Raw genomic sequence first — 23,524 nt, forward strand, 5'->3', positions numbered from 1 at the left:
GAAATCTCCTTCAAGATGTTTAAAATGTTCTTAAAAACCACTCAGCTTGTTTTTTAATTGGTTTTTATATTAATTGATTTTTAATCATCAATACCAAATTACTATTGTACACTGTTTTATTGTCGCTGTTAGCCGCCCCGAGTCTCTGGAGAGGGGCGGCATACAAATCCAATAAGTAAGTAAGTAAGTAAGTAAGTAAGTAAGTAAGTAAGTAAGTAAGTAAGTAAGTAAGTAAGTAAGTAAGTAAGTAAGTAAATAAATAAATAAATACATACATACATAAATAAATTCTCCTGTCCAAGTTCAGAAATCTCCTTCAAGATGTTTAAAATGTTCTTAAAAACCACTCAGCTTGTTTTGATGCCCTTCCCTTTAACAAAAGCTTCCAGGGCTCATCCTACCATTTTCCTTCTAATTATAATCCAGCATAATTAAAGGGAGAAATAACTCCATAGAACAGTAAACACCGTCAGTAATTACAATGTTTGAGGGTAATTAACTAGTCACTCACGATAACTAAATCTTATTAAGAACGGGTCTATTCGCCTTGAGTCTAAACTCGCAACCTCGATGTTTAGGGGTTTTTCTCCCCCCCCTCTTTTTTTAAAGGAGGAAAATGAATATTTCCCCCCTGTTCCCAGCTTAATATGTGGACTTTTTATTGAAAAAAAAATATTGCCATTCCCAGCAGGGTAGTTTTTACATAAAGCACAGATAGTTGCTCAGAGACGTTAATTTAACCTAATTATATAAACAGAACTTCTGAAATGAGGAGGGTGAATCTGCAAGAGGGAACACAAGAACGAAGTAGGGAAGTTGGGAAATTAAATCCCATTGGAGTAAAGGTTCGGGCAGGCAGTCCTCAACTTAAGAACATAAGAACGTAAGAAAAGCCATGCTGAATCGGGCCAAAGCCCATCGAGTCCAGCATTCTGTGTCACACAGTGGCCCACCAATTGTCCATGAGGATCTTGAGCAGAAAGAGAAGACAAGACCCTCCCTTGCCCTAGAACCCCAACAAATGGGACCCAAGGGAACCCTACCTGCCTCAACTCAAAGAGAGAGAGAGAGAGGAAGGAAGGAAAAAGACAGAGGAAGGAAGGGAGGGAGGGAGGGAGGAAGGAAGGAAGGAAGACAGAGAGAACAAGAAAAGCCATGCTGAATCGGGCCAAAGCCCATGGAGTCAGCATTCTGTGTCACACAGTGGCCCACCAATTGTCCATGGGGATCTTGAGCAGAAAGAGAAGACAAGACCCTCCCTTGCCCTAGAACCCCAACAAATGGGACCCAAGGGAACCCTACCTGCCTCAACTCAAAGAGAGAGAGAGAGAGGAAGGAAGGAAAAAGACAGAGGAAGGAAGGGAGGGAGGGAGGGAGGAAGGAAGGAAGACAGAGAGAACAAGAAAAGCCATGCTGAATCGGGCCAAAGCCCATGGAGTCAGCATTCTGTGTCACACAGTGGCCCACCAATTGTCCATGGGGATCTTGAGCAGAAAGAGAAGGCAAGACCCTCCCTTTCCCTTGACCCCCAACAAATGGGACCCAAGGGGATCCTGCCTGCCTCAACTCAAAGAGAGAGAGAGAGAGGAAGGAAAAAGACAAGAGGAAGGAAGGAAGGAAGGAAGGAAGGAAGGAAGGAAGGAAGGAAGGAAGGAAGGGAAAAAGACAAGATGAAGAAGGAAGGAAGGAAGGAAAAAGACAAAATGAAGAAGGAAGGAAGAAAAGCCATGCTGAATCGGGCCAAAGCCCATGGAGTCAGCATTCTGTGTCACACAGTGGCCCACCAATTGTCCATGGGGATCTTGAGCAGAAGAGACGCTGAACAAATGGTATCCAAGGGAACCCTGCCTGCCTCAATTCAAAGAGAGAGAGAGAGAGGAAGGAAAGAAGGAAGGAAGGAAGGAAGGAAGGAAGGAAGGGAAAAAGACAAGATGAAGAAGGAAGGAAGGAGGGAAGGAGGGAAGGAAGGAAGGAAGGAAGTCACTGTTGTTAGCCGCCCCGAGTCTACGGCGAGGGGCGGCATACAAATCCAATAAATAAATAAAATAAAAGGAAGGAAGGAAGGAAGGAAGGAAGGAAGGAAGGAAGGAAGGAAGGAAGGAAGTCACTGTTGTTAGCCGCCCCGAGTCTACGGAGAGGGGCGGCATACAAATCCAATAAATAAATAAATAAATAAAATTAAAGGAAGGAAGGAAGGAAGGAAGGAAGGAAGGAAGGAAGGAAGGAAGGAAGGAAGGAAGGAGAAAGACAGAGAGAACATAAAAACATAAGAAGAGCCATGCTGAACTGTGCCAAAGCCCAATTCATTCTAAATGAGTCTTAAGACTCTTACAAAAGGTGAGGATGGTGGGGGGAGTATGAATTTCCGGGTTGGGGGAGCTGATTCCAAAGGGCTCGGGCCCCCACAGAGAAGGCTCTCCCCCTTGGTCCCTTGTCTAGTTGACGGGACCTGGAGAAGGCCGACTCTGCGGGACCTGACCGGTCACTGGGATTCATGCGGCAGAAGGCGGTCTCGCAGGTATTCTGGCCCAATGCCACGCAGTCCAACATTCCTTTAAAAATAGTGGCACGTGCCGCTGTGGAAAAAGCATGTATTCTCCTTTTTCTATACACGGAATCCCGCATAGACTCCGGAGCTATTGTTCTTGACTGTACTTGGATGCAAGTTTTACACAATGGACTGAAAAGCCCTACAAGTAAGTTGCCGAGTGTTTGTTTAAAGAACAATCCCGAGTGTAAATAAAGCAGCGGGTATCAACGCCTCCTGCTTTTTAAGCCAACACCACAAATCTAAACTAGATTTGAGCCAAGTGACGGCAAAGGGTGTAATGCTGTGCTGCCCCCTGCTGGGAAGATCTGGGACAGGATTATCCTAAATTGAGGCAGTGTGAAGAAACCAAGTTAGTTGGCTCCCTATATCGCCATTGTCCTTAAAAAGTTTGATTCTTCTTTTTCAAAATTCCTACACCAGCTTATCACGTTCTCTTTTAAAATCAAACCGACAATTTTTGAACTGTTCAGATATTTATATGCTTTCCCAATCAATTTTCCTTGATTTTTGATTAGTAATTTCCCTAAAACATTGTTCTCTTTTCCGAATATATACATTCTTGCATCTTTTTGATATCTAGACTGAATCTGGGCATATTGCCACTAATCTATTGTTACTCCAACTTCCTATAATTCTGGCCTAGTTTTCAATTTCATTTGCTCATCTAATAGAGAGGAGAGAAGAAATATTGGAATGAAGAATGAAGAGTAGAGGAAGAGAGGAGAAGAGAAGAAATATTGGAATGAAGAATAAAGAGTAGAGGAAGAGAGGAGAAGAAATATTGGAATGAAGAATAAAGAGTAGAGAATGTTTGCTTTTTCTACCACCTTAATGCATGCAAGATTTGGAAGAAGTAGGGAGGGAGGGAGAGAGGGAGGGAGGGGGGGAGGAAGGAAGGAAGGAAGGAAGGAAGGAAGGAAGGAAGGAAGGAAGATCTGCCTAAAGCAGTGTTTTTCAACCAGTGTGCCGTGAGACATGGTCAGGTGTGCCGCGAAGAAGGAAGCTCAGGTTCTGGTCTCACAACTTTTTGCTGAGAAAGAGAGTGAGAAAGAAAGAGAGAGAGAAAGAAAGCAAGAGAGAGAGAGAGAAAGCAAGAGAGAGAAAGAAAAGAGAGAAACAAGAGAGAGAACGAAAGCAAGAGAGAGAGAGAGAAAAGGAGAGGAAGGGAGAGAGAGAAATGAGCAAAAAGGGGAGGAAAAAAGAGAAATGAGAAAATGATTGAGACAGAGAATGAGAGGAAAGAGAGAGAAACAAAAAAGAGAGAGAATTGACTTTTGATTTAAAGCATATGATAAAAAGCACCCAAAGAATAAGAGAGAGAAAAAACCCAGCCCTCACCTGTTTTTGGAAATGGTTCAAGAGTGTGTATACACACACACACAAGGATAGAAAAAGAGAGGAGAGTGTCTTAAGAGTGTCATTTTGTGTCATTTTGGTTGGTGGTGTGCCCCAGGATTTTGTAAATGTAAAAAATGTGCCGTGGCTCAAAAAAGGTTGAAAATCACTGGCCTAAAGGATAAAAGGCTTAGCTGGAACTTTCTGCTAGATATTCAGAAGGAATCGAGAGACAACCAAGTTTTCAACCCTACCAACTTCCAAAAAAATCTTCCTTACCTGGCAATTTCTGGATTGGGATCCACCAGAACGCTGACAAACCTGAAGAAGAGAGAGCCTCTCCATTTCACAAATTCTTCCTAATCAAACCAAAACAGCACAACAATTAGCCACTTGGATAGAAAATGTGGATACTCTCTTCCCTAATATATACAGTGTTCCCTCGATTTTCGCGGGTTCGAACTTCGCGAATAGCCTATACAGTACCACGGTTTTTCAAAAAATATTAATTAAAAAATACTTCGCGGTTTTTTCCCTATACCATGATTTTTCCCACCCGATGATGTCATATGTCATCAACAAACTAATAATTTTTGCAAATAAATAACCAAAAAAAAAATTATTGTTAATAAATAATTAGGTTAATAAATATCAGGATCACTAAGTATCTTATTCAATGGTGAGTACCAGTAATAATGGTTGTTAAGTGAGTGGGAAATGGTAATTTAGGGGTTTAAAGTGTTAAGGGAAGGCTCGTGATACTGTCCATAGCCAAAAATGGTGTATTTACTTCCGCATCTCTACTTCGCGGAAATCCGACTTTCGCGGGCGGCCTCGGAACGCATCCCCCGCGGAAATCGAGGGAACACTGTACATACATTTGCTCAAAGCCGGCAACACTTCCCCAAACCCCTGCATCTTTCCATTTTCTGCAGTTCTTTTTATTTTTATTTTCAAAGGTGGCAGTGGGACGGACACGACTTCGCAGCTAGCAACAACAACAACAATATAAATTCAACCCCGTGCTACATTTCCCGGAAAGCTGAGCACGCCTAGACCGTGAAGAAGGTTACATTTCCAGCCCTCTGCTTTCCCTCACCTGCAAGAGATGCGTAAGGAGGATGAGGGTCTGCTTCCGTATGAAGGGTTCCGGATCCTTCAGGCATATGGCGATGTCGGGGATATACCTGTCCCCCATGGTGGTGTAGCGGATGCAGAGGTCGCACATCACAATCACCACATTGTTGCGGACGGCCATGTCCTTGGACACCTCCAGCTCGCGAGCCAAGGCGGAGATGCACTTCTTGGCCAGGTCCTCGTGCTGCAGGCACAGCTTCCCTGTCGTAACGAGAGTGTTAGGACTCTGTCCATCAAATGTGGAAAATTCATGGACATACGATTGGCAGATGACAAAGCCCACTGCATTTAAAGAAACCCAGATGAAAATGTTCCGTAGATGGCACTGGCCACCCAACAGACTGGCCAAAATGTATCCGAATCTTCAGCCAAATTGCTGGAAGTGCAAAAAAGGAGATAGACACGTATTATCACCAATGGTGGACCTGCCCTAAAGTCAAATACTGTTGGAACAATTCAAAGTGTTGGTTATGACCTATAAAGCCCTTCATGGCACCGGACCAGATTATCTCAGGGACCGCCTTCTGCCGCACGAATCCCAGCGACCAGTTAGGTCCCACGGAGTGGGCCTTCTCCGGTTCTTGTCAACTAAACAAGAGTCTTCTCTGTGGCGGCCCCGGCCCTTTGGAACCAACTCCCCCCAGAGATTAGAATTGCCCCCACCCTCCTTGCCTTTCGTAAGCTTCTTAAAACCCACCTCTGCCGTCAGGCATGGGGGAACTGAGATATTCTTTCCCCCTAGGCCTCTACAATTTATGCATGGTATGTTTGGTTTTATAATAAGGGTTTTTTTTAGTTGTTTAGTATTGGATTGTTACATGCTGTTTTTTGTCACTGTTGTTAGCTGCCCCAAGTCTGCGGAGAGGGGCGGCATACAAATCCAATAAATAAATGAATGAATGAATCAATGAATGAATCAATGAATGAATAAATGAATGAATCAATAAACAAATAAACAAACTTAGTCGAGAAGTGGTTAAGATACGTCGGTGGGTTTTAGAGAAAATAAAAGGGGGGCATATAGCAAACCTTCTCCCCTATCCTCCCATCCTAATGCCCAAGTGTCCTACCCAGAGTGATGAACGCATGTGCTCTGACAGTAGAAGGCATCATGGACCCTCGGAATTGTGACAACGGTTGAGATGCTGGGAGCTCCTCATTCTCCGAAGGGTTGGACACTAAAAAAAACAACACATACACACACAAATCAAAAAGGGCTTTCAAGTAGGAGACGGTCCCCACTGCAAGGTGGACATCCAAAGGAGTTGGAGGAGGGCCTTACATTGTTCCATGTTGTCAGGACTAGCCAAGAGGGATTGGACTAGCAAGAAGATGCGCTTGTCCACTTTGGCTGGGCACAGCTGGGCGATCTCACCCAAGGTGAAGAGGTGCTTCACCTGCAAAATGAAACGATGACATAAACAGGAAAGAGAATCCTCAATTGGTATTAAAACACTACAGTTCTACAGAGGAATCAACGAGTCTGTCATCTGCACCTCTATCACTGTCTGGTTTGGTGCTGCAACCCAACAAGACCGACACAGACTTCAGAGGAAAATCAGAACTGCAGAAAAATACAATGGCTGCTAACCTGCCTTCCATTGAGGACCTGTAGACTGCACGGGTCAAAAAGAGGGCGGTGAAAATATTTACTGACCCCTCGCATCCTGGACACAAATTGTTTCAACTCCTACCCTCAAAACTGCACACCAAGACAACGAGAAACAAGAACAGTATTTTCCTGAATGCCATCACTCTGCTAAACAAATAATTCCCTCAATACTGTCAAACTATTTACTAAGTCTGCATTTCTATTAATTTTTCTCATCATTCCTATCACCACCTTCCTCCCACTTTTGACTGTATGACTGTAACTTGTTGCTTGTATTCTTAAGATTTTTATTAACATTGATGGCTTCCTCATTGCTTATTGACCCCTATGACAATCATTAAGTGTTGTACCACATGATTCTTGACAAATGTATCTTTTCTTTTATGTAAACTGAAAGCATATGCAGCAAAGACAAATTCCTTGTGTGTCCAATCACACTTGGCCAATAAAATTATTCTATTCATTCTTATTCTATTCAGTGAAAGTCTAAAGAGCAGTCCAGGGGCCTAGAGGGTGGAGCTCTCGCCTCGCAATCAAGAGGTTGTGAGTTCGATCCTAGATAGCAGCAGATATTTCTCTTTCTCTCTGGGCACGAGGACAATATATCTGCTGAACAAAACTCCACAGTGGCGACAGGGGATGGCATCCAGCCATTCAAACACTCGGCTAGCTCCATTCAATTGCCTAGGCTCCACCCCGCAAGGGATTATGGGATTGTAAAAAATGATGATGGTTTGGTGAAAGTCTAGCTAATGGAGAGAAGGGGTTGCCTTGACAAATCTTTTATTATGACTGTAACTTGTTCCTTGTATCCTAAGATTTTTATTAATATTGCTTCTTCATTGCTTATTTGACCCCTATGACAATCATTAAGTGTTGTACCACATGATTCTCGACAAATGTATATTTTATTTTATGTACGCTGAGAGCATATGCACCAAGACAAATTCCTTGTGTGTCCAATCACACTTGGCCAATAAAATCTATCTATCTATCTATCTGTCTGTCTGTCTGTCTGTCTGTCTGTCTGTCTGTCTGTCTGTCTGTCTATCATCTATCTATCTATCTATCTATCTATCTATCTATCTATCTATCTACTCTATCTATCTATCTATCATCTATCTATCTATCTATCTGTCTGTCTGTCTGTCTATCTATCATCTATCTATCTATCTATCATCTATCTATCTATCTATCTATCTATCTATCATCTATCTATCTACTCTATCTATCTATCTACTCTATCTATCTATCTATCTATCTATCTATCATCTATCTATCTATCTATTTATCTATCTATCTATCTATCTATCATCTATCTATCTACTCTATCTAACTCATTAATCTATCTATCTAATCTATCTATCTATCTATCTATCTATCTACTCTATCTACTCTATCTATCTATCATCTATCTATCTATCTATCTGTCTGTCTGTCTGTCTGTCTGTCTATCTATCATCTATCTATCTATCTATCTATCATCTATCTATCTATCTATCTATCTATCATCTATCTATCTACTCTATCTATCTATCTATCTACTCTATCTATCTATCTATCTATCATCTATCTATCTATCTATTTATCTATCTATCTATCTATCTATCTATCATCTATCTATCTACTCTATCTATCTATCTATCCTATCTATCTATCTATCTATCTATCTATCTATCTATCTATCTATCTATCCTATCTATCTATCTATCTATCTATCATCTGTCTGTCTGTCTATCTATCATCTATCTATCTATCTATCTATCATCTATCTATCTATCTATCTATCTATCTATCTATCTATCTATCTATCTACTCTATCTATCTATCTATCTATCTATCTATCATCTATCTATCTATCTATCTATCTATCTATCTATCTATCTATCTATCTATCTATCTATCTATCTATTAAGTCCTCCTCCGGTGGGTTGGCTGATCCCCCAAAATGTGATATTCAGAGTTTTAACCACTCACAACCTCTCTGGTTTTATTTACCAAGACATCCTCTTGCAGTTCTTCCGTGCCAAATTCCTTGAAGACTATTTCTGAGATATGTTGTTCGCAGGTCGCTAAAAGGTCTCCGCACAGGTTGTTCAGCAGCTCCTGCCCAAATATGACACGGGTGAAGTTTGAGTAAACGTTGGCCGAGTTAACGCAGCAACCTTCCCCTAGGATCCCACTTCTTTCTGCCTGGGAGGATGGCTGTGTCTATGGCAGATTGAGTTATCAAGCCCGAGTCTGGGGTGATCTACCTTTACCTGATCAGCATACAGGTAAGTTAGTTGTCTATGGAGATTCTCAGTCCTCCAGGTCATGGGTGTCCCCAAAATGCTTTTTTTCAAGAGGCAACTGTGTTAGTACTATGTACATAACTGGTTTGGTTTGGTAATACAGTGATCCCTCGATTTTCGCGGGTTCAAACTTCGCGAAACGGCTATACCACGGTTTTTCAAAAAAAATATTAATTAAGAAATACTCCGCGGGTTTTTTTCTATACCACGGTTTTTCCCACCCGATGACATCATACGTCATCACCAAGAGTCACTTCTCTCTCTCTTTCTCTCTCTTTCCTGTCATTCTCTGCTTCAATCATTTTCTCATTACTCTTTTTTTTCTCCCCTTTTTTCTATCATTTTTTTTTCTCTCTCTGCCTTCCACTCTCCCCCCCTCTTGCTCTCTCTCTCTTTCTCCCTCTCTCTCTCCCTCTCTCCTTTCTATCTCGCTCTGTCTGTTGCTCTCTCTCTGTGAAAACGCCTGCCCCGCCTCTCCTGCAGCACCCTCGCTGACAGCTGGGACGAAAGCGCTCTCAGCTAAGGGACTGCGAGAGGGGCGGGGCGGGCATTCTCAAAGCGCTCAGAGCGGCTAGCGGCCGAATGAGGAGAACGAGAAGCTGTAGCCGCCAGCGCTGCTGCAGGAGGACCCATGCCCCAAGAAAGCCGGTGAGAGGGGCGGATCGGGCGGGCGGGGAGTAGCGGCGAGGGGGCCGGAGGCGCTGGGGGGGGGCGGCCTACATTCAAAACAATCTTTGCCGGCCTCCGCACTTTCGTCGCTCCCTGCCCCCAACTTCAAGCCCGGCTCCTTGCGCGGCCTTGGAAAAGGGTGCGCGGGGGTAGTTTTTGGCTGTCCATAGCCAAAAATTGTGTTTTTACTTCCGCATCTCTACTTCGCGGAAATTCAACTTTCGCGGGCAGTCTGAATACGGGGTTTTTTTTTCAAGCCCTAACCAGGGGATAAAATGTGCTGAAACTGACCAGACTAAGGACGCTAGCCAGATGAATGTCTGGTAAGCAGATTCTTTTCCCTATTTTCCTTCCCCAAAACTAAGGTGCGTCTTATACCCCCGGTGCGTCTTATACTCTGAAACATATGGTGAAACCCAAAGTTGATATGTCTATGTCTCACCTGCATCTCATTTGGGTCACCTGTGACAGCCTGGCTAAGCTTCTGCAGAGTTTCGATAGCGGAGCTGATGGCCTCCAAAGGACACTGGAAATCCTGCAGCCAACATCTGAGATCATCTGAAAAAGAAGGCCAAACACCCCAGAATAAATGGATCTTGGAAAGCATAAACCAGTGATGGCGAACCTATGGCACGGGTGGCACACGGAGCCATTTCTGCTGATACACGAGCCATTGCCTGAGCTCAGCTCCAACATCTGTGCCGGCTAGCTGATTTTTGGCTCGCACAAAGGCTCTGGGAGGGCGTTTTTGGCTTCCAGAGAGCCTCCGGGGGGATGGAGTGTTCTGACGGGCTCTCTAGTAGACTCCTCCCAAAATTTCACAGGTACAAATTTCAGACACACACACGTTAGAAAATTCAAAACAATGTTCTTTCTAATGAAAATTCACTTAAACCAAGCCCTCTTTTGGGATAGCCAAGAGCACTCATCTCCAAACAAACTGGTAATTGGCACAAGTCCCTTATCAGTTCTGTGATACTTAGCTTGCAGCTGTGAGGCAATTCACAGTCCTTCTTTCGCAAAGTGAAACACACTTTGCTCTGGTTTAGTTTCCAAGCGGGAAAAAATCAGCACACAAAAAGTCAAAGCCAGTAAAGCAGTCACGAAACACAACGATCAGATAATCCTCCACAATGGCCAAACCCACAGGCTGCTCTTTATAGCAGCCTCACTAATGACCACAGCCCCACCCAACCACAGGTGGCCTCATTTTCTCTGATAATAATCTCTCACTTGTTGCTGCCTATGCATCGCTCTCCGCATGCGTGGCTGTATCATTAACTCTTGTTCTGAATCCAAGGAGGAGCTAAATAATTGATCTCCTTCTGAGCTGTCTGCTACACTCTCCTCCTCCCTGTCACTCATGTCTTCTTGGTCAGAGGAGCCTTCATGAGCAGATTCCACCAGGGGCAAAAAAGGCCTGCAGCATGTGGATGTCTCCCCCACATCCACAGTCCTTGGGGCAGGAGCTGGGCCAGAGCTAACCACAACATGGAGGAGGATGTTTTTACCCTCTCCCAGCTCCAGGGAAGCCTTTGGATCCCGAGGAGGGCGAAACACGAGCCTACTGGGCCCACCAGAAGTTGGGAAACAGGCTGTTTCAAGTCTCCAGGGGGCAGGGGGAAGTTGTTTTTGCCCTCCCCAGGCATTGAATTATGGGTATGGGCACTCGCACATGTATGATAGAGCATGTCCAAGCTCTTATGGCACCTGAATAAAAAAAGGTTCGCCATCACTGGCATAGACAGTCTTTCCCTCTCACCCCAAGAAGAATCTACAAGAGAGACTGTTCCCTCCCCAATCAGTGATCCCTTCTTACTCATTAGCCTGTTCTGGGTGCTTCCGGGCAGGTGTCTGGCCACACTTCCAATCACGCTGAGGATGTGCACCATGGTGTCCAGGTTGGCCTCGGGCTGTCTGGAAAACGGAGAAGAATGAAGGGATAAAGGACCCCAACCTCTCACCCATGAACGAAAGCAGAACTAGATTCCCATGTCGTGACGTGGTTCATTTAACCCTGGGCTGTAAACCAATGGCTGAGGTCAACATGCTGGGTCGGGGGTCCCACCGAACATGGCAACTTTGGAGGATGAGGAATCCCAGCGACCAGTTAGGTCCCACAGAGTGGGTCTTCTCAGGGTCCCGTCAATTAAACAATCTCGTTTCGCGGGACCCAGGGGAAGAGCCTTCTCTGTGCTGGCCCCGGCCCTCTGGAACCCACTCCCCCCAGAGATTAGAATTGCCCCCACCCTTTCGTTAGCTACTTAAAACCCACCTCTGCCGCCTGGCATGTGGGAACTGAGATATTCTTTCCCCCTAGGCCTTTACAATTTACACATGGTATGTTTGTATGTATGTTTGGTTTTATAATAAGGGTTTTTTAGTTGTTTTAGTATTGGATTGTTACATGCTGTTTTTTATCACTGTTGTTAGCCGCCCCGAGTCTACGGAGAGGGGCGGCATACAAATCCAATAAGTAAGTAAGTAAGTAAGTAAGTAAGTAAGTAAGTAAGTAAGTAAGTAAGTAAGTAAGTAAGTAAGTAAGTAAGTATGTAAGTAAGTAAGTAAGTAAGTAAGTAAGTAAGTAAGCATGTATGTATGTAAGTAAGTAAGTAAGTAAGTAAGTAAGTAAGTAAGTAAGTAAGTAAGTAAGTATGTATGTAAGTAAGTAAGTAAGCAAGCAAGCATGCAAGTAAGTAAGTAAGTAAGTAAGTAAGTAAGTAAGTAAGTAAGTAAGTAAGTAAATTCTGGGAGTTGAAGTTCACAAGTCTTAAAAGTCGTGGTGAGGGTTCCAAGTAATACACCCACAGCAAACAGAACTCCAACGAGGTACATACACAAACACACACGCACAGCTCAAAAAAAATAAAGGGAAGACTCAAAGAACACATCCTAGATCTGAATGAATGAAATATTATCATTGAATTCTTTGTTCTGTACGAAGTTGAATGTGCACAACAGCCTGTGAAATGGATTGTCAATCAGTGTTGCTTCTTAATATATATATATACAGTATAATGATTGATTGGACTTTTATGCCGCCCCTCTCCGAGGACTCGGGGCGGCTTACAACATATATAGGAACAATATAACATCCTAAATCCAATTAATTTAATTTAATAGTCTAAAAAAGGCAAAACCACAAAAAACACTCATTCCCATTCAAACAGCTAACTCACAATACATTCATCTGCTAGGAGACTGGAATCTACCCCAACCCTGGCGGCATAGATGAGTCTTAACATTCTTGAGGAAGGTGAGGGGGATGGGGTCGCTGTGAATCTCTGGGGGGAACTGATTCTAGAGGGCCGGGGCCCCCACAGAGAAGGCTCTTCCCCTGGGCCCAACCAAACGACATTGAAATAATATAGTATGTTTTGCGATGTGAATGGGAATGAATGATTTTAAATGTTAGTAGAGTTTTAAAGTTTTTTCTAATAATATTAATTGGATTTTTAGATTTGTACATTGTTTGCTATGTTGCTATGTTGTGAGCCGCCCCGAGTCTTTGGAGAGGGGCGGCATACAAATCTAACCAACCAACCAACCGATCAATCAAATCTCGTAGGAGATTTTCGCTCACCTGCTGATGCTGTCCCAGGCGTCAATGATTTTGGAATAGTCCAACTTGGGTGAGGAACCAGCCACTTTGGCCAACAACATCCAAGCTGCCGGGGCACGGTCGGTTTCGGTATGGGAGATGACGCCGTTAATGAACGAGGAGGAGAATCTGTTCTTCTGAGCCAAAATGTGGAAAGTTTTGCTTAAATAGCGGCTGGGAGAGAGTGCGAGAGAACAATCAATCATAAACCTGTATACGGCACGAGTCAAAAAGAGGGCGGGGAAAATATTTACTGACCCCTCATATCCTGGACACAAATTGTTTCAACTCCTGCCCTCAAAATGTCGCTACAGAGCACTGCACACCAAGACAACTAGACACAAGAACAGTTTTTTTCCGAACGCCATCACTCTGCTAAACAAATAATTCCCTCAACACTGTCAGACTTTCTACTAAATCTGCACTTCTATTCTACTAGTTTTTCTCATCATTCCTATCACCCATTTCCTCCCATATTGACTGTATGAATGTAACTTGTGGCTTATATCCTAAGATTTTTATTAATATTGCTTCTTCATTGCTTATTTGACCCTTATGACAATCATTAAGTGTTGTACCACATGATTCTTGACAAATGTATATTTTATTTTATGTACGCTGAGAGCATATGCACCAAGACAAATTCCTTGGGTGTCCAATCACTCTTGGCCAATAAAAATTCTATTCTATTCTATTCTATTCTATAAGTGTGATTACTATAAGGTCTGGGGAAAGCTTTATGAATGGTTGGAGACTAAAAATAATTTGAGAAATATTTTTTTTAAATTATTTTTGAAGGAATACACGATGATTTAATTTTAATTTACTAAAAACTCGGATGACGAAATAAGGATTGGTGGCAGCAATGGATAAGGAGTTAACACAGAGATGAAAGGATTAAATAAGATATCGAGTTAAGATGTTTACGTTTTATTATAGATAGAGAAATGGAATAGAATTTATAATATTGCCATCTATAGATGAAATAAGTCTCATGTGTAGTTAGGTTTAAATGGTTTAGCAAAGAAGAGGATAAAAAGTATACTGCTCAAAAAAATCAAGGGAACACTCAAATAACACACCCTAGATCTGAATGAATGAAATACAGTGATACCTCGTCTTACAAACGCCTCGTCATACAAACTTTTCGAGATACAAACCCAGGGTTTAAGATTTTTTTGCCTCTTCTTACAAACTATTTTCACCTTACAAACCCACCGCCACCTCTTGGAGGCCCCGGCTCCAGACTTCCATTGCCAGCGAAGCACCCGTTTTTGCACTGCTGGGATTCCCCTGAGGCTCCCCTCCATGGGAAACACCACCTCCAGATTTCTGTGTTTTTGTGATGCTGCAGGGGAATCCCAGCAGCGCAGAAACGGGTGCTTCAGTGAAATCGCAACATCGCAAAAACACAGAGGTCCGGAGGTGGGGTTTCGAAGACTTCGGTGTTTTTGCGATGCTGCAATTTCACTCATGCTCCTTTCGCTGGGAAACCCCACCTCTGGACTTCCGTTGCCAGCGAAGCGCTCGTTTTTGCAACACTGGGATTCCCCTGCTGGGATTCCCCTGCAGCATCGCAAAAACACAGAAGTCCAGAGGTGGGGTTTCCCATGGAGGGGAGCCTCAGGAGAACCCCAGCAGTGCAAAAACGGCTGCTTCGGCTGGCAAAAGGGGTGAGTTTTGGGCTTGCACGCATTAATCGCTTCGTTCTGTGCAAAGTTGAACGTGCACAACAACATTTATCTTTTCTTCCTTTCAAATATGTTCACATATACTTTTATATATTTTCTTCTATTATTTTCTTTATTTATATTACTACATATCTATTCTCTTCAATGTGTATTGGACAATGTATTGGACAAACTAAACCAACCAACCAACCAATAAATAAATACCATTTTAAGATACGCAAACACGCTACGTCAGTGGGCTTTGGAGAAAAGAAAAGGAGTTCGCGGAGAGGGGCGGCATACAAATCTAAATAATAAATAAATAAATAAATAAATATAGCAAGCTTTCTTCCCTCTCCTCATCCTCCCCCCGAGTCCAAAGTGGACTCATCCTTCCATCCTTCCAAGGTCGCTAAAATGAGCACCCAGATTGATGGGAGCAAGAGGCTGGCTCTGTAAACTGCTTAGAGGGGCTGTGAAGTGATATACAAGCCTACGTGCTATTGCTAATGTGTGCTACCCCAAGTTTAGGGTTCACAATCCACAGTAGACTATCTTAACTTACAACAGAGGTCTTCAAAGTTGGCAACTTTAAGACTTGTGGACTTCAGCTCCCAGAATTCCTCAGGCGATTTGTCAGGGGAATCCTGGGAGTTGAAGTCCACAAGTCTTAAAGTTGCAAAGCTTGGGAACTCCTGACTTATAGCAAAGGCAGGAGTTTATTTTTAATTTCTCAGGACCAACTGCAAAGAGCCACAGAAGGGTGAAATCCATGCACACCTTCTTCAAAGGGATATGCAACCTTTATTATTATTATTATTATTTATTGGATTTGTATGCCGCCCCTCTCCGCAGACTCGGGGCGGCTAACAACAGCAGTAAAACAGTACAACAAAATCCAATACTAAAAAGCAGTTTAAAAACCCATTATATAAAGACCAATCATACAGACAAACATACCATGCATAAAATTGCAAAGGCGTAGGGGGAAAGTGTATCTCAGTTCCCCCATGACTGGCGGCAGAGGTGGGTTTTAACCAGCTTACGAAAGGCAAGGAGGGTGGGGGCAATTCTAATCTCTGGGGGGAGTTGGTTCCAGAGGGCCGGGGCCGCCACAGAGAAGGCTCTTCCTCTGGGTCCTGCCAAGCGACATTGTTTGGTTGACGGGACCTGGAGAAGACCCACTCTCTGGGACCTAACTGGTCGCTGGGATTCGTGCGGCAGAAGGCGGTGCCTTTATACAATCTGTTTATCAGATTAACTGAAAGATTCACAAAAGCAGATTTTGAAACACGAGGCTCTGAAATTAATTTTGGCATGTCAGAAGTTTTCTACGCTTTTTTTTTTTAATGACTAAGCAACATCTCGATTTAGTGCCTTCATCTTTCTCGTGTGTCACCCATTGACCCTTTAAACTTCAAAATTGTTATTCCTCCGTGCCAAAACTTGTCTTCCTCCCGTACACATTTCCACGGCTCTCAAAATAGGGACGAAAAAATATGAAATGATTCAGCAAAACTCCCAGGCAGTGTAAAAATTCCAAGTGTCTCATCCCCGGGCCAAAATTAGGATTTGTGGTGGCATCATCCATCCTAACACAACATGTTCTATTTCAGAAGTTGTTACACGCTATTGACTAATAAACAGATGCTGTTTTTAATTCAGCATATGTTCCTGTCATTCCAGAAGCGGCACCTCACCCCTTATGTTGCTTACTGTAAAATCTGAAGAAGAAAAAAGAATAATAAGAGAGAGAGAGAGAGAGAAAGAGACGGAGGGAGGGAGAGAGAGAGAGAGACTATGGAAAAAATGCTGAAGAATTGCAGGCAGGGAAACAAGTTGAGCTCAGTAGAAGAAACATAGAAACATAGAAGACTGACGGCAGAAAAAGACCACATAGTCCATCTAGTCTGCCCTTATACTATTTCCTGTATTTTATCTTACAATGGATATATGTTTATCCCAGGCATGTTTAAATTCAGTTATTGTGGATTTACCAACCACGTCTGCTGGAAGTTTGTTCCAAGGATCTACGACTCTTTCAGTAAAATAATATTTTCTCATGTTGCCTTTGATCTTTCCCCCAACTAACTTCAGATTGTGTCCCCTTGTTCTTGTGTTCACTTTCCTGTTAAAAACACTTCCCTCCTGAACCCTATTTAACCCTTTAACATATTTAAATGTTTCGATCATGTCCCCCCTTTTCCTTCTGTCCTCCAGACTATACAGATTGAGTTCATGAAGTCTTTCCTGGTACGTTTTATACTTCAGACCTTCCACCATTCTTGTAGCCCGTCTTTGGACCCGTTCAATTTTGTCAATATCTTTTTGTAGGTGAGGTCTCCAGAACTGAACACAGTACTCCAAATGTGGTCTCACCAGCGCTCTATATAAGGGGATCACAATCTCCCTCTTCCTGCTTGTTATACCTCTAGCTATGCAGCCAAGCATCCTACTTGCCTTTCCTACCGCCCGACTACACTGCTCACCCATTTTGAGACTGTCAGAAATCACTACCCCTAAATCCTTCTCTTCTGAAGTTTTTGCTAACACAGAACTGCCAATGCAATACTCAGATTGAGGATTCCTTTTCCCCAAGTGCATTATTTTACATTTGGAAACATTAAACTGCAGTTTCCATTGCTTTGACCATTTATCTAGTAACGCTAAATCATTTACCATATTACAGACCCCTCCAGGAATATCAACCCTATTGCACACTTTAGAGTCATCGGCAAATAGGCAAACCTTCCCTACCAGACCTTCCCCTATGTCACTCACAAACATATTAAAAAGAACAGGACCCAGAACAGACCCTTGGGGCACACCGCTTGTAACCTGTCTCTGCTCAGAATACTCGCCATTAACAATAACTCTCTGATGTCTATGCTTCAGCCAGCTTGAAATCCACTGAACTATCCAGGGATTAAGTCCAATCTTCACTAATTTATCTATCAGCTCTTTATGTGGAACCGTATCAAAGGCTTTGCTGAAGTCCAGATAGGCAATATCCACGGCACCACCTTGATCCGATTCAGTAATAATGAATATTTTCCGAAGGAGGGAGGGTTGATTTAAAAAACAAGGGTCTAAATTACGAAAATATTGAAGAGATCGTTAAACCTAATATGATAGCTTGGATGACCAACGCTGGCTATGCGATTCAACTAGAAGACTGGGAAAAACTATGGTCAGTAAACTATAAGATGGCACTATCAGCACCATACAAAGACAATCTCGATAAAATGTTCTTCCGATGGCACTATGCGCCAGCGGGCTTAGCCAGAATAAACGTAAATGTAAGAAACAAATGTTGGAAGTGCAAAAAAAGAGGTAGGAACATACCACCACATTTGGTGGCAATGTAAGGAAGCAAAAAAAAAATTGGACCCAAATTCAGACATGGATGGAAGAAATATTGGATTATAAACTTGAGATAAAACCGGAAATGTATTTAGAAACATATAAGTCTGACGGCAGAAAAAGACCTCCTGGTCCATCTAGTCTGCCCTTATACTATTTTCTGTATTTTATCTTAGGATGGATATGTGTTTATCCCAGGCATGTTTAAATTCAGTGACTGTGGATTTATCTACCACGTCTGCTGGAAGTTTGTTCCAAGGATCTACTACTCTTTCAGTGAAATAATATTTTCTCATGTTGCTTTTGATCTTTCCCCCAACTAACTTCAGATTGTGTCCCCTTGTTCTTGTGCTCACTTTCCTATTAAAAACACTTCCCTCCTGGACCTTATTTAACCCTTTAATATATTTAAATGTTTCGATCATGTCCCCCCTTTTCCTTCTGTCCTCCAGACTCTACAGATTGAGTTCATGAAGTCTTTCCTGATAGGCTTTATGCTTAAGACCTTCCACCATTCTTGTAGCCCATCTCTGGACCCATTCAATTTTGTCAATATCTTTTTGTAGGTGAGGTCTCCAGAACTGAACACAGTATTCCAAATGTGGTCTCACCAGCATTCTATATAGCGGGATCATAATCTCCTTCTTCCTGCTTGTTATACCTCTAGCTATGCAGCCAAGCATCCTACTTGCTTTCTCTACCGATTTATTAGGCATAATCAGAGGCAAACATAGTAAAGAAAACTACTACTTAATAAATCACTTACTCACAGCTGCAAGATTAGCATATGCACAAGTATGGAAACAAGAAAAGACTCCAAACGAAGAAATGGTGATTAAAAAAATATTAGACTGCGCCAAATTTAGCAAATTAACATACGAGATACAAAACCAACAAAATAAGGACTATTATAGAGTGTGGGAGAAAATATACCACAGGGTGGAAATTAAGAAAAAGGTACAGTATAGCAAAAAGAATGGTAAAAGATAAATCTTGTATATATATAAATCGTAAATGTTTAATGTCGTTTTGTATGATGTTTAAACGTTTGTATGTTAAATAAAATAATAAAAAAAGTTTTAAAAAACTAAAAAACAAGGGTCTACGGAAAAATGGAAAGACACTTCGATTCCAAATGTAGAAGAATGGTTGCAGAAGTTGGTGGAAATGGCAAAACTGACCACTTCGATTAAAAAAAAAGAACCGAAGTACTTCTGTGTCCACATGGAAACCACTCCTGAACTTCATGCTTGAGGTAGAAAAGAATGAAACTCCGACTTTGAGTTTTACCCAGGGGGTGAAATGCTACTGATTTGGCTCGGTTCGGGCGTATAGGTAGCGGTGGCCACCGGAGGTTTGGAGAACCGGTAGCGGCAACAGCGCTAGGCTCTGCCCACCCACCCGGAGGTCGCCATTTTCTCTTTTTTAAGCCTCTGCGCATGCGCAGAGGGTGAAAAAACATGTGTGGCACACACACACTTCCGAACGGGTAGGGAAGGTAAGTAGATTTCACCGCTGGTTTTATCCATTAGGTTGATAGTTCTTTACAGAAATGACTTTTTCATATCATTATGGAAAATCAAAAAGCTGTGATTTGATGTTAATACATTGTGTTACTATAACAGAGAGTCGGAAGTCAACACTTCTTCCTTCCTTCCTTCCTTTTATTAAATTTATAGGCCACCCTTCTCCTTATGGACTCAGTAAAAACATGATAAAAATACGTAACTATATAAATTCTAGATTAATTAATTAATTTTTCCTTCCTTCCTTCCTTCCTAAATTTATTAAATTTATACGCCACCCTTCTCCATGTGGACTCAGTAAAAACATGATAAAAATACATAACTATATAAATTCTAGATTCATTAATTATTATTTTTTCTTCCTTCCTTCCTAAATTTATTAAATTTATACGCCACCCTTCTCCATGTGGACTCAGTAAAAACATGATAAAAATACATAACTATATAAATTCTAGATTCATTAATTTTTTTCTTCCTTCCTTCCTTCCTTCCTTCCATCCTTCCTTCCATTTATTAAATTTATAGGCCACCCTTCTCCTTGTGGACTCAGTAAAAACATGATAAAAATACATAACTATATAAATTCTAGATTCATTAATTATTTTTTTTTAAAAAATTATTAATTTTTTTAAAAATAATCCAATAAAACAGCATGCAGTCATTGCTCATACATACAAATGGCCGGAGCGGAGAACCACCGCTCGACAACCCCAGGCCTGCTGAAATAAATGTGCTTTAGTTTATCTAGTATCTAGGCAGACGCTAAGAACCCCTACCTGAGCTCCTGATTCTCTTTCGTGATCAACGTAAGGAGATCCCAGGCCAGCACTTGGTCCTTGTCTTGGTGGGTGAATTTATGGCAGGGCTTCAAGGGCTGCAGCAAGAGGTGGTCAATGCACTCCAGGACTTTCTCCTGCACGGAGGTCTCACAGTCCATAACGACGGGGATGACTCCCACGAGCCAGGTCTTCTGCATCAGAAGGTTCTTTGGTTGGGACTGGAAGAGGGAAAAGACGTCGGTTGGAAAGCTCGGGTTTTGGCTAGTTGGGTTTGTTTTATTTTAGGAAATTTATATGGTCCGCGTATTTGCACCGCACGGCGACTCATGCTGAGATTGAACAGATGAATTGGAAGGGACCTTGTAGGTCATCTAGAGTCCAGGGATAAGCAAAGCTGGCTCTTCTATGACATGTGGATTTCAACTCCCAGAATTCCTGGTCTAGCATGATTGGCTCAGGAATTCTGGGAGTTGAAGTCCACAAGTTGTAGAAGAGCCAACTTTGCCTACCCCTGGACTAGACCAGTGTTTCCCAACCTTGGCAACTTGAAGATATCTGGACTTCAACTCCCAGAATTCCCCAGCCAAGGGTAGTGATTTCTGACAGTCTCAAAATGGGTGAGCAGTGTGGTCGGGCAGTAGGAAAGGCAAGTAGGATGCTTGGCTGCATAGCTAGAGGTATAACAAGCAGGAAGAGGGAGATTGTGATCCCCTTTTATAGAGCGCTGGTGAGACCACATTTGGAATACTGTGTTCAGTTCTGGAGACCTCACCTACAAAAAGATATTGACAAAATTGAACGGGTCCAAAGATGGGCTACAAGAATGGTGGAAGGTCTTAAGCATAAAACATATCAGGAAAGACTTCATGAACTCAATCTGTATAGTCTGGAGGACAGAAGGAAAAGGGGGGACATGATTGAAACATTTAAATATGTTAAAGGGTTAAATAAGGTTCAGGAGGGAAGTGTTTTTAATAGGAAAGTGAACACAAGAACAAGGGGACACAATCTGAAGTTAGTTGGGGGAAAGATCAAAAGCAACAAGAGAAAATTTTATTTCACTGAAAGAATAGTAGATCCTTGGAACAAACTTCCAGCAGACGTGGTAGATAAATCCACAGTAACTGAATTTAAACATGCCTGGGATAAACATATATCCATCCTAAGATAAAATACAGAAAATAGTATAAGGGCAGACTAGACGGACCATGAGGTCTTTTTCTGCCGTCAGTCTTCTATGTTTCTATGTTTCTACAGCATATGCACCGGAGCTGAAACATGGCAAAGACTCATGTGCCTTCCACTGCCAGTTCTGCAGACCTGGTCAGAATGTGGTGAAACCCACACCCACGCTTTACCTGTAAGAGCTCCGTCACAGACTGCAGCGCTAACTTCCTGACGGAGAGGGCTGGATCACGACAACGCTCCTGGACGGTGGTCAGTTCTTCTGGGGTGCACGGGACCACGGTGTGCTTCAAAATGCTGGTCAACACCTGGACATCGAACAACAGAGGGAAAGAGGTGGAGGTGGGAAAGAGATAAATGGGGTGAGCTCTTCCCAGAAGCATCCGTTTTCGATTAAAGAAATCCAAAGAGTTGAAAAAAAGATGATCTTGGAATTCAACTCAGAGCAAGCAATACAAAAGACCAAATGAAACAATAAGAGGGAGGAGGTAATTTTAAAAAAACTTACGAACCAATGCTAATACAAGTTAAAAGACCAAAAAGTAATACTAGATAAACAGAAAGGAATCTTTGAAAAGAAAAAAATTGAGAGTTGGACAGATCCTCGGGAGGTTTGGCGACAAAAGATAGTAGAGATGGAAGAAATACTTAGAAACATAGAAGACTGAGGGCAGGAAAAGACCTCATGGTCCATCTAGTATTATTTTACTGAAAGAATAATAGATGCTTGGAACAAACTTCCAGGAGACATGGTTGGTAAATCCACAGTCACTGAATTTAAACATGCCTGGGATAAACATAGATCCATCCTAAGATAAAATACAGGAAATAGTATAAGGGCAGACTAGATGGACCATGAGGTCTTTTTTTGCCATCAATCTTCTATGTTTCTATGAGTCTGTGAATTCTAGTCCCAATTCTAGTCTAGGCATGAATCATTGAAAAATTTTACTTATAATGGGACAGTCGGGAAGGTGCTGGCCTAGAGACCAGGAGACTGTGAATTCTAGTCCCACCCTTAAAAATTGTCACCTATAATGGGACAGTCGGGAAGGTGCTGGCATAGAGACCAGGAGACTGTGAATTCTAGTCCCACGTTTAAAAATGGTAGCTATAATGGGGCAGTTGTGAAGGTGCTGGCCTAGAAACCAGAAGACTCGGAGTTCTAGTCCCACTCTTAGGCACTAATCATTGAAAATTGTCACCTATAATGGGACAGTCGGGGAGGTGCTGGCCTAGAGACCAGGAGACTGTGAATTCTAGTCCCACCCTTAGGCACAAATCAATGAAAAATTGTAGCTATAATGGGCAGGGGTGGAGGTGCTAGCCTAGAGACCCTGCAATTGTGAATTCTAGTCCTGGACAGGAGCAGAAGAGATGAGATAGCTACCTGCAGGGCCGATTTCCTCACGTTGGTCTTCTCGTCCATAGCTCTCTGTCTCAGGATGGCCATGAGTTCTTTCCCTGTTGAAGAGAGGAGAAGGAGAATTGAGACATCTTAAAACTTGCCACGTGCTCAATTGAGCATCACAAGCATTTAACATTTATTCAGTCAGGAGGGTGGACTTCCAGCCAAGGGACACAATTTTCAAAGCTGTTTTCAAATAAATAATAATTCAAATCTTTGGGAGGAAAGAAAAATACAGCTTTAAAAAAAATATTTTATTTTATTTTCCAAATTTGGGGTGTTAAGACAACTGCTGTGTCTCCAGACCTGGACTTGCTTTTCAATATTCCCTCACCCTACGCAACTAGACTTACAATCCTAGGTTTAGAAAACTTAGAACTAAAACACGAGCTAA

General features: G+C 42.4%; 1 protein-coding gene across 2 annotated transcripts in view; it reads right to left on the bottom strand.

The window, feature by feature from the left end:
* The window catches only part of NCAPD3 (non-SMC condensin II complex subunit D3), a 69,612-nt gene that overhangs the window by 20,162 nt on the left and 25,926 nt on the right, over nucleotides 1-23,524 (bottom strand). For both annotated transcript variants that reach the window (XM_070765208.1, XM_070765207.1), the window contains exons 14-24: nucleotides 23,113-23,186; nucleotides 21,896-22,030; nucleotides 20,535-20,755; nucleotides 13,182-13,373; nucleotides 11,418-11,515; nucleotides 10,041-10,156; nucleotides 8,634-8,741; nucleotides 6,306-6,420; nucleotides 6,094-6,201; nucleotides 4,986-5,224; nucleotides 4,166-4,245 (exon numbers count right to left, since the gene is read on the bottom strand). In XM_070765208.1, coding sequence (XP_070621309.1) covers nucleotides 4,166-4,245; nucleotides 4,986-5,224; nucleotides 6,094-6,201; nucleotides 6,306-6,420; nucleotides 8,634-8,741; nucleotides 10,041-10,156; nucleotides 11,418-11,515; nucleotides 13,182-13,373; nucleotides 20,535-20,755; nucleotides 21,896-22,030; nucleotides 23,113-23,186 — 1,486 coding nt within the window. The remainder of the gene's footprint in view (nucleotides 1-4,165; nucleotides 4,246-4,985; nucleotides 5,225-6,093; nucleotides 6,202-6,305; nucleotides 6,421-8,633; nucleotides 8,742-10,040; nucleotides 10,157-11,417; nucleotides 11,516-13,181; nucleotides 13,374-20,534; nucleotides 20,756-21,895; nucleotides 22,031-23,112; nucleotides 23,187-23,524) is intronic.

This window comes from Erythrolamprus reginae, chromosome 12, assembly GCF_031021105.1.
Source record: "Erythrolamprus reginae isolate rEryReg1 chromosome 12, rEryReg1.hap1, whole genome shotgun sequence".
NCBI classification, from domain to species: Eukaryota; Metazoa; Chordata; class Lepidosauria; order Squamata; family Dipsadidae; genus Erythrolamprus; species Erythrolamprus reginae.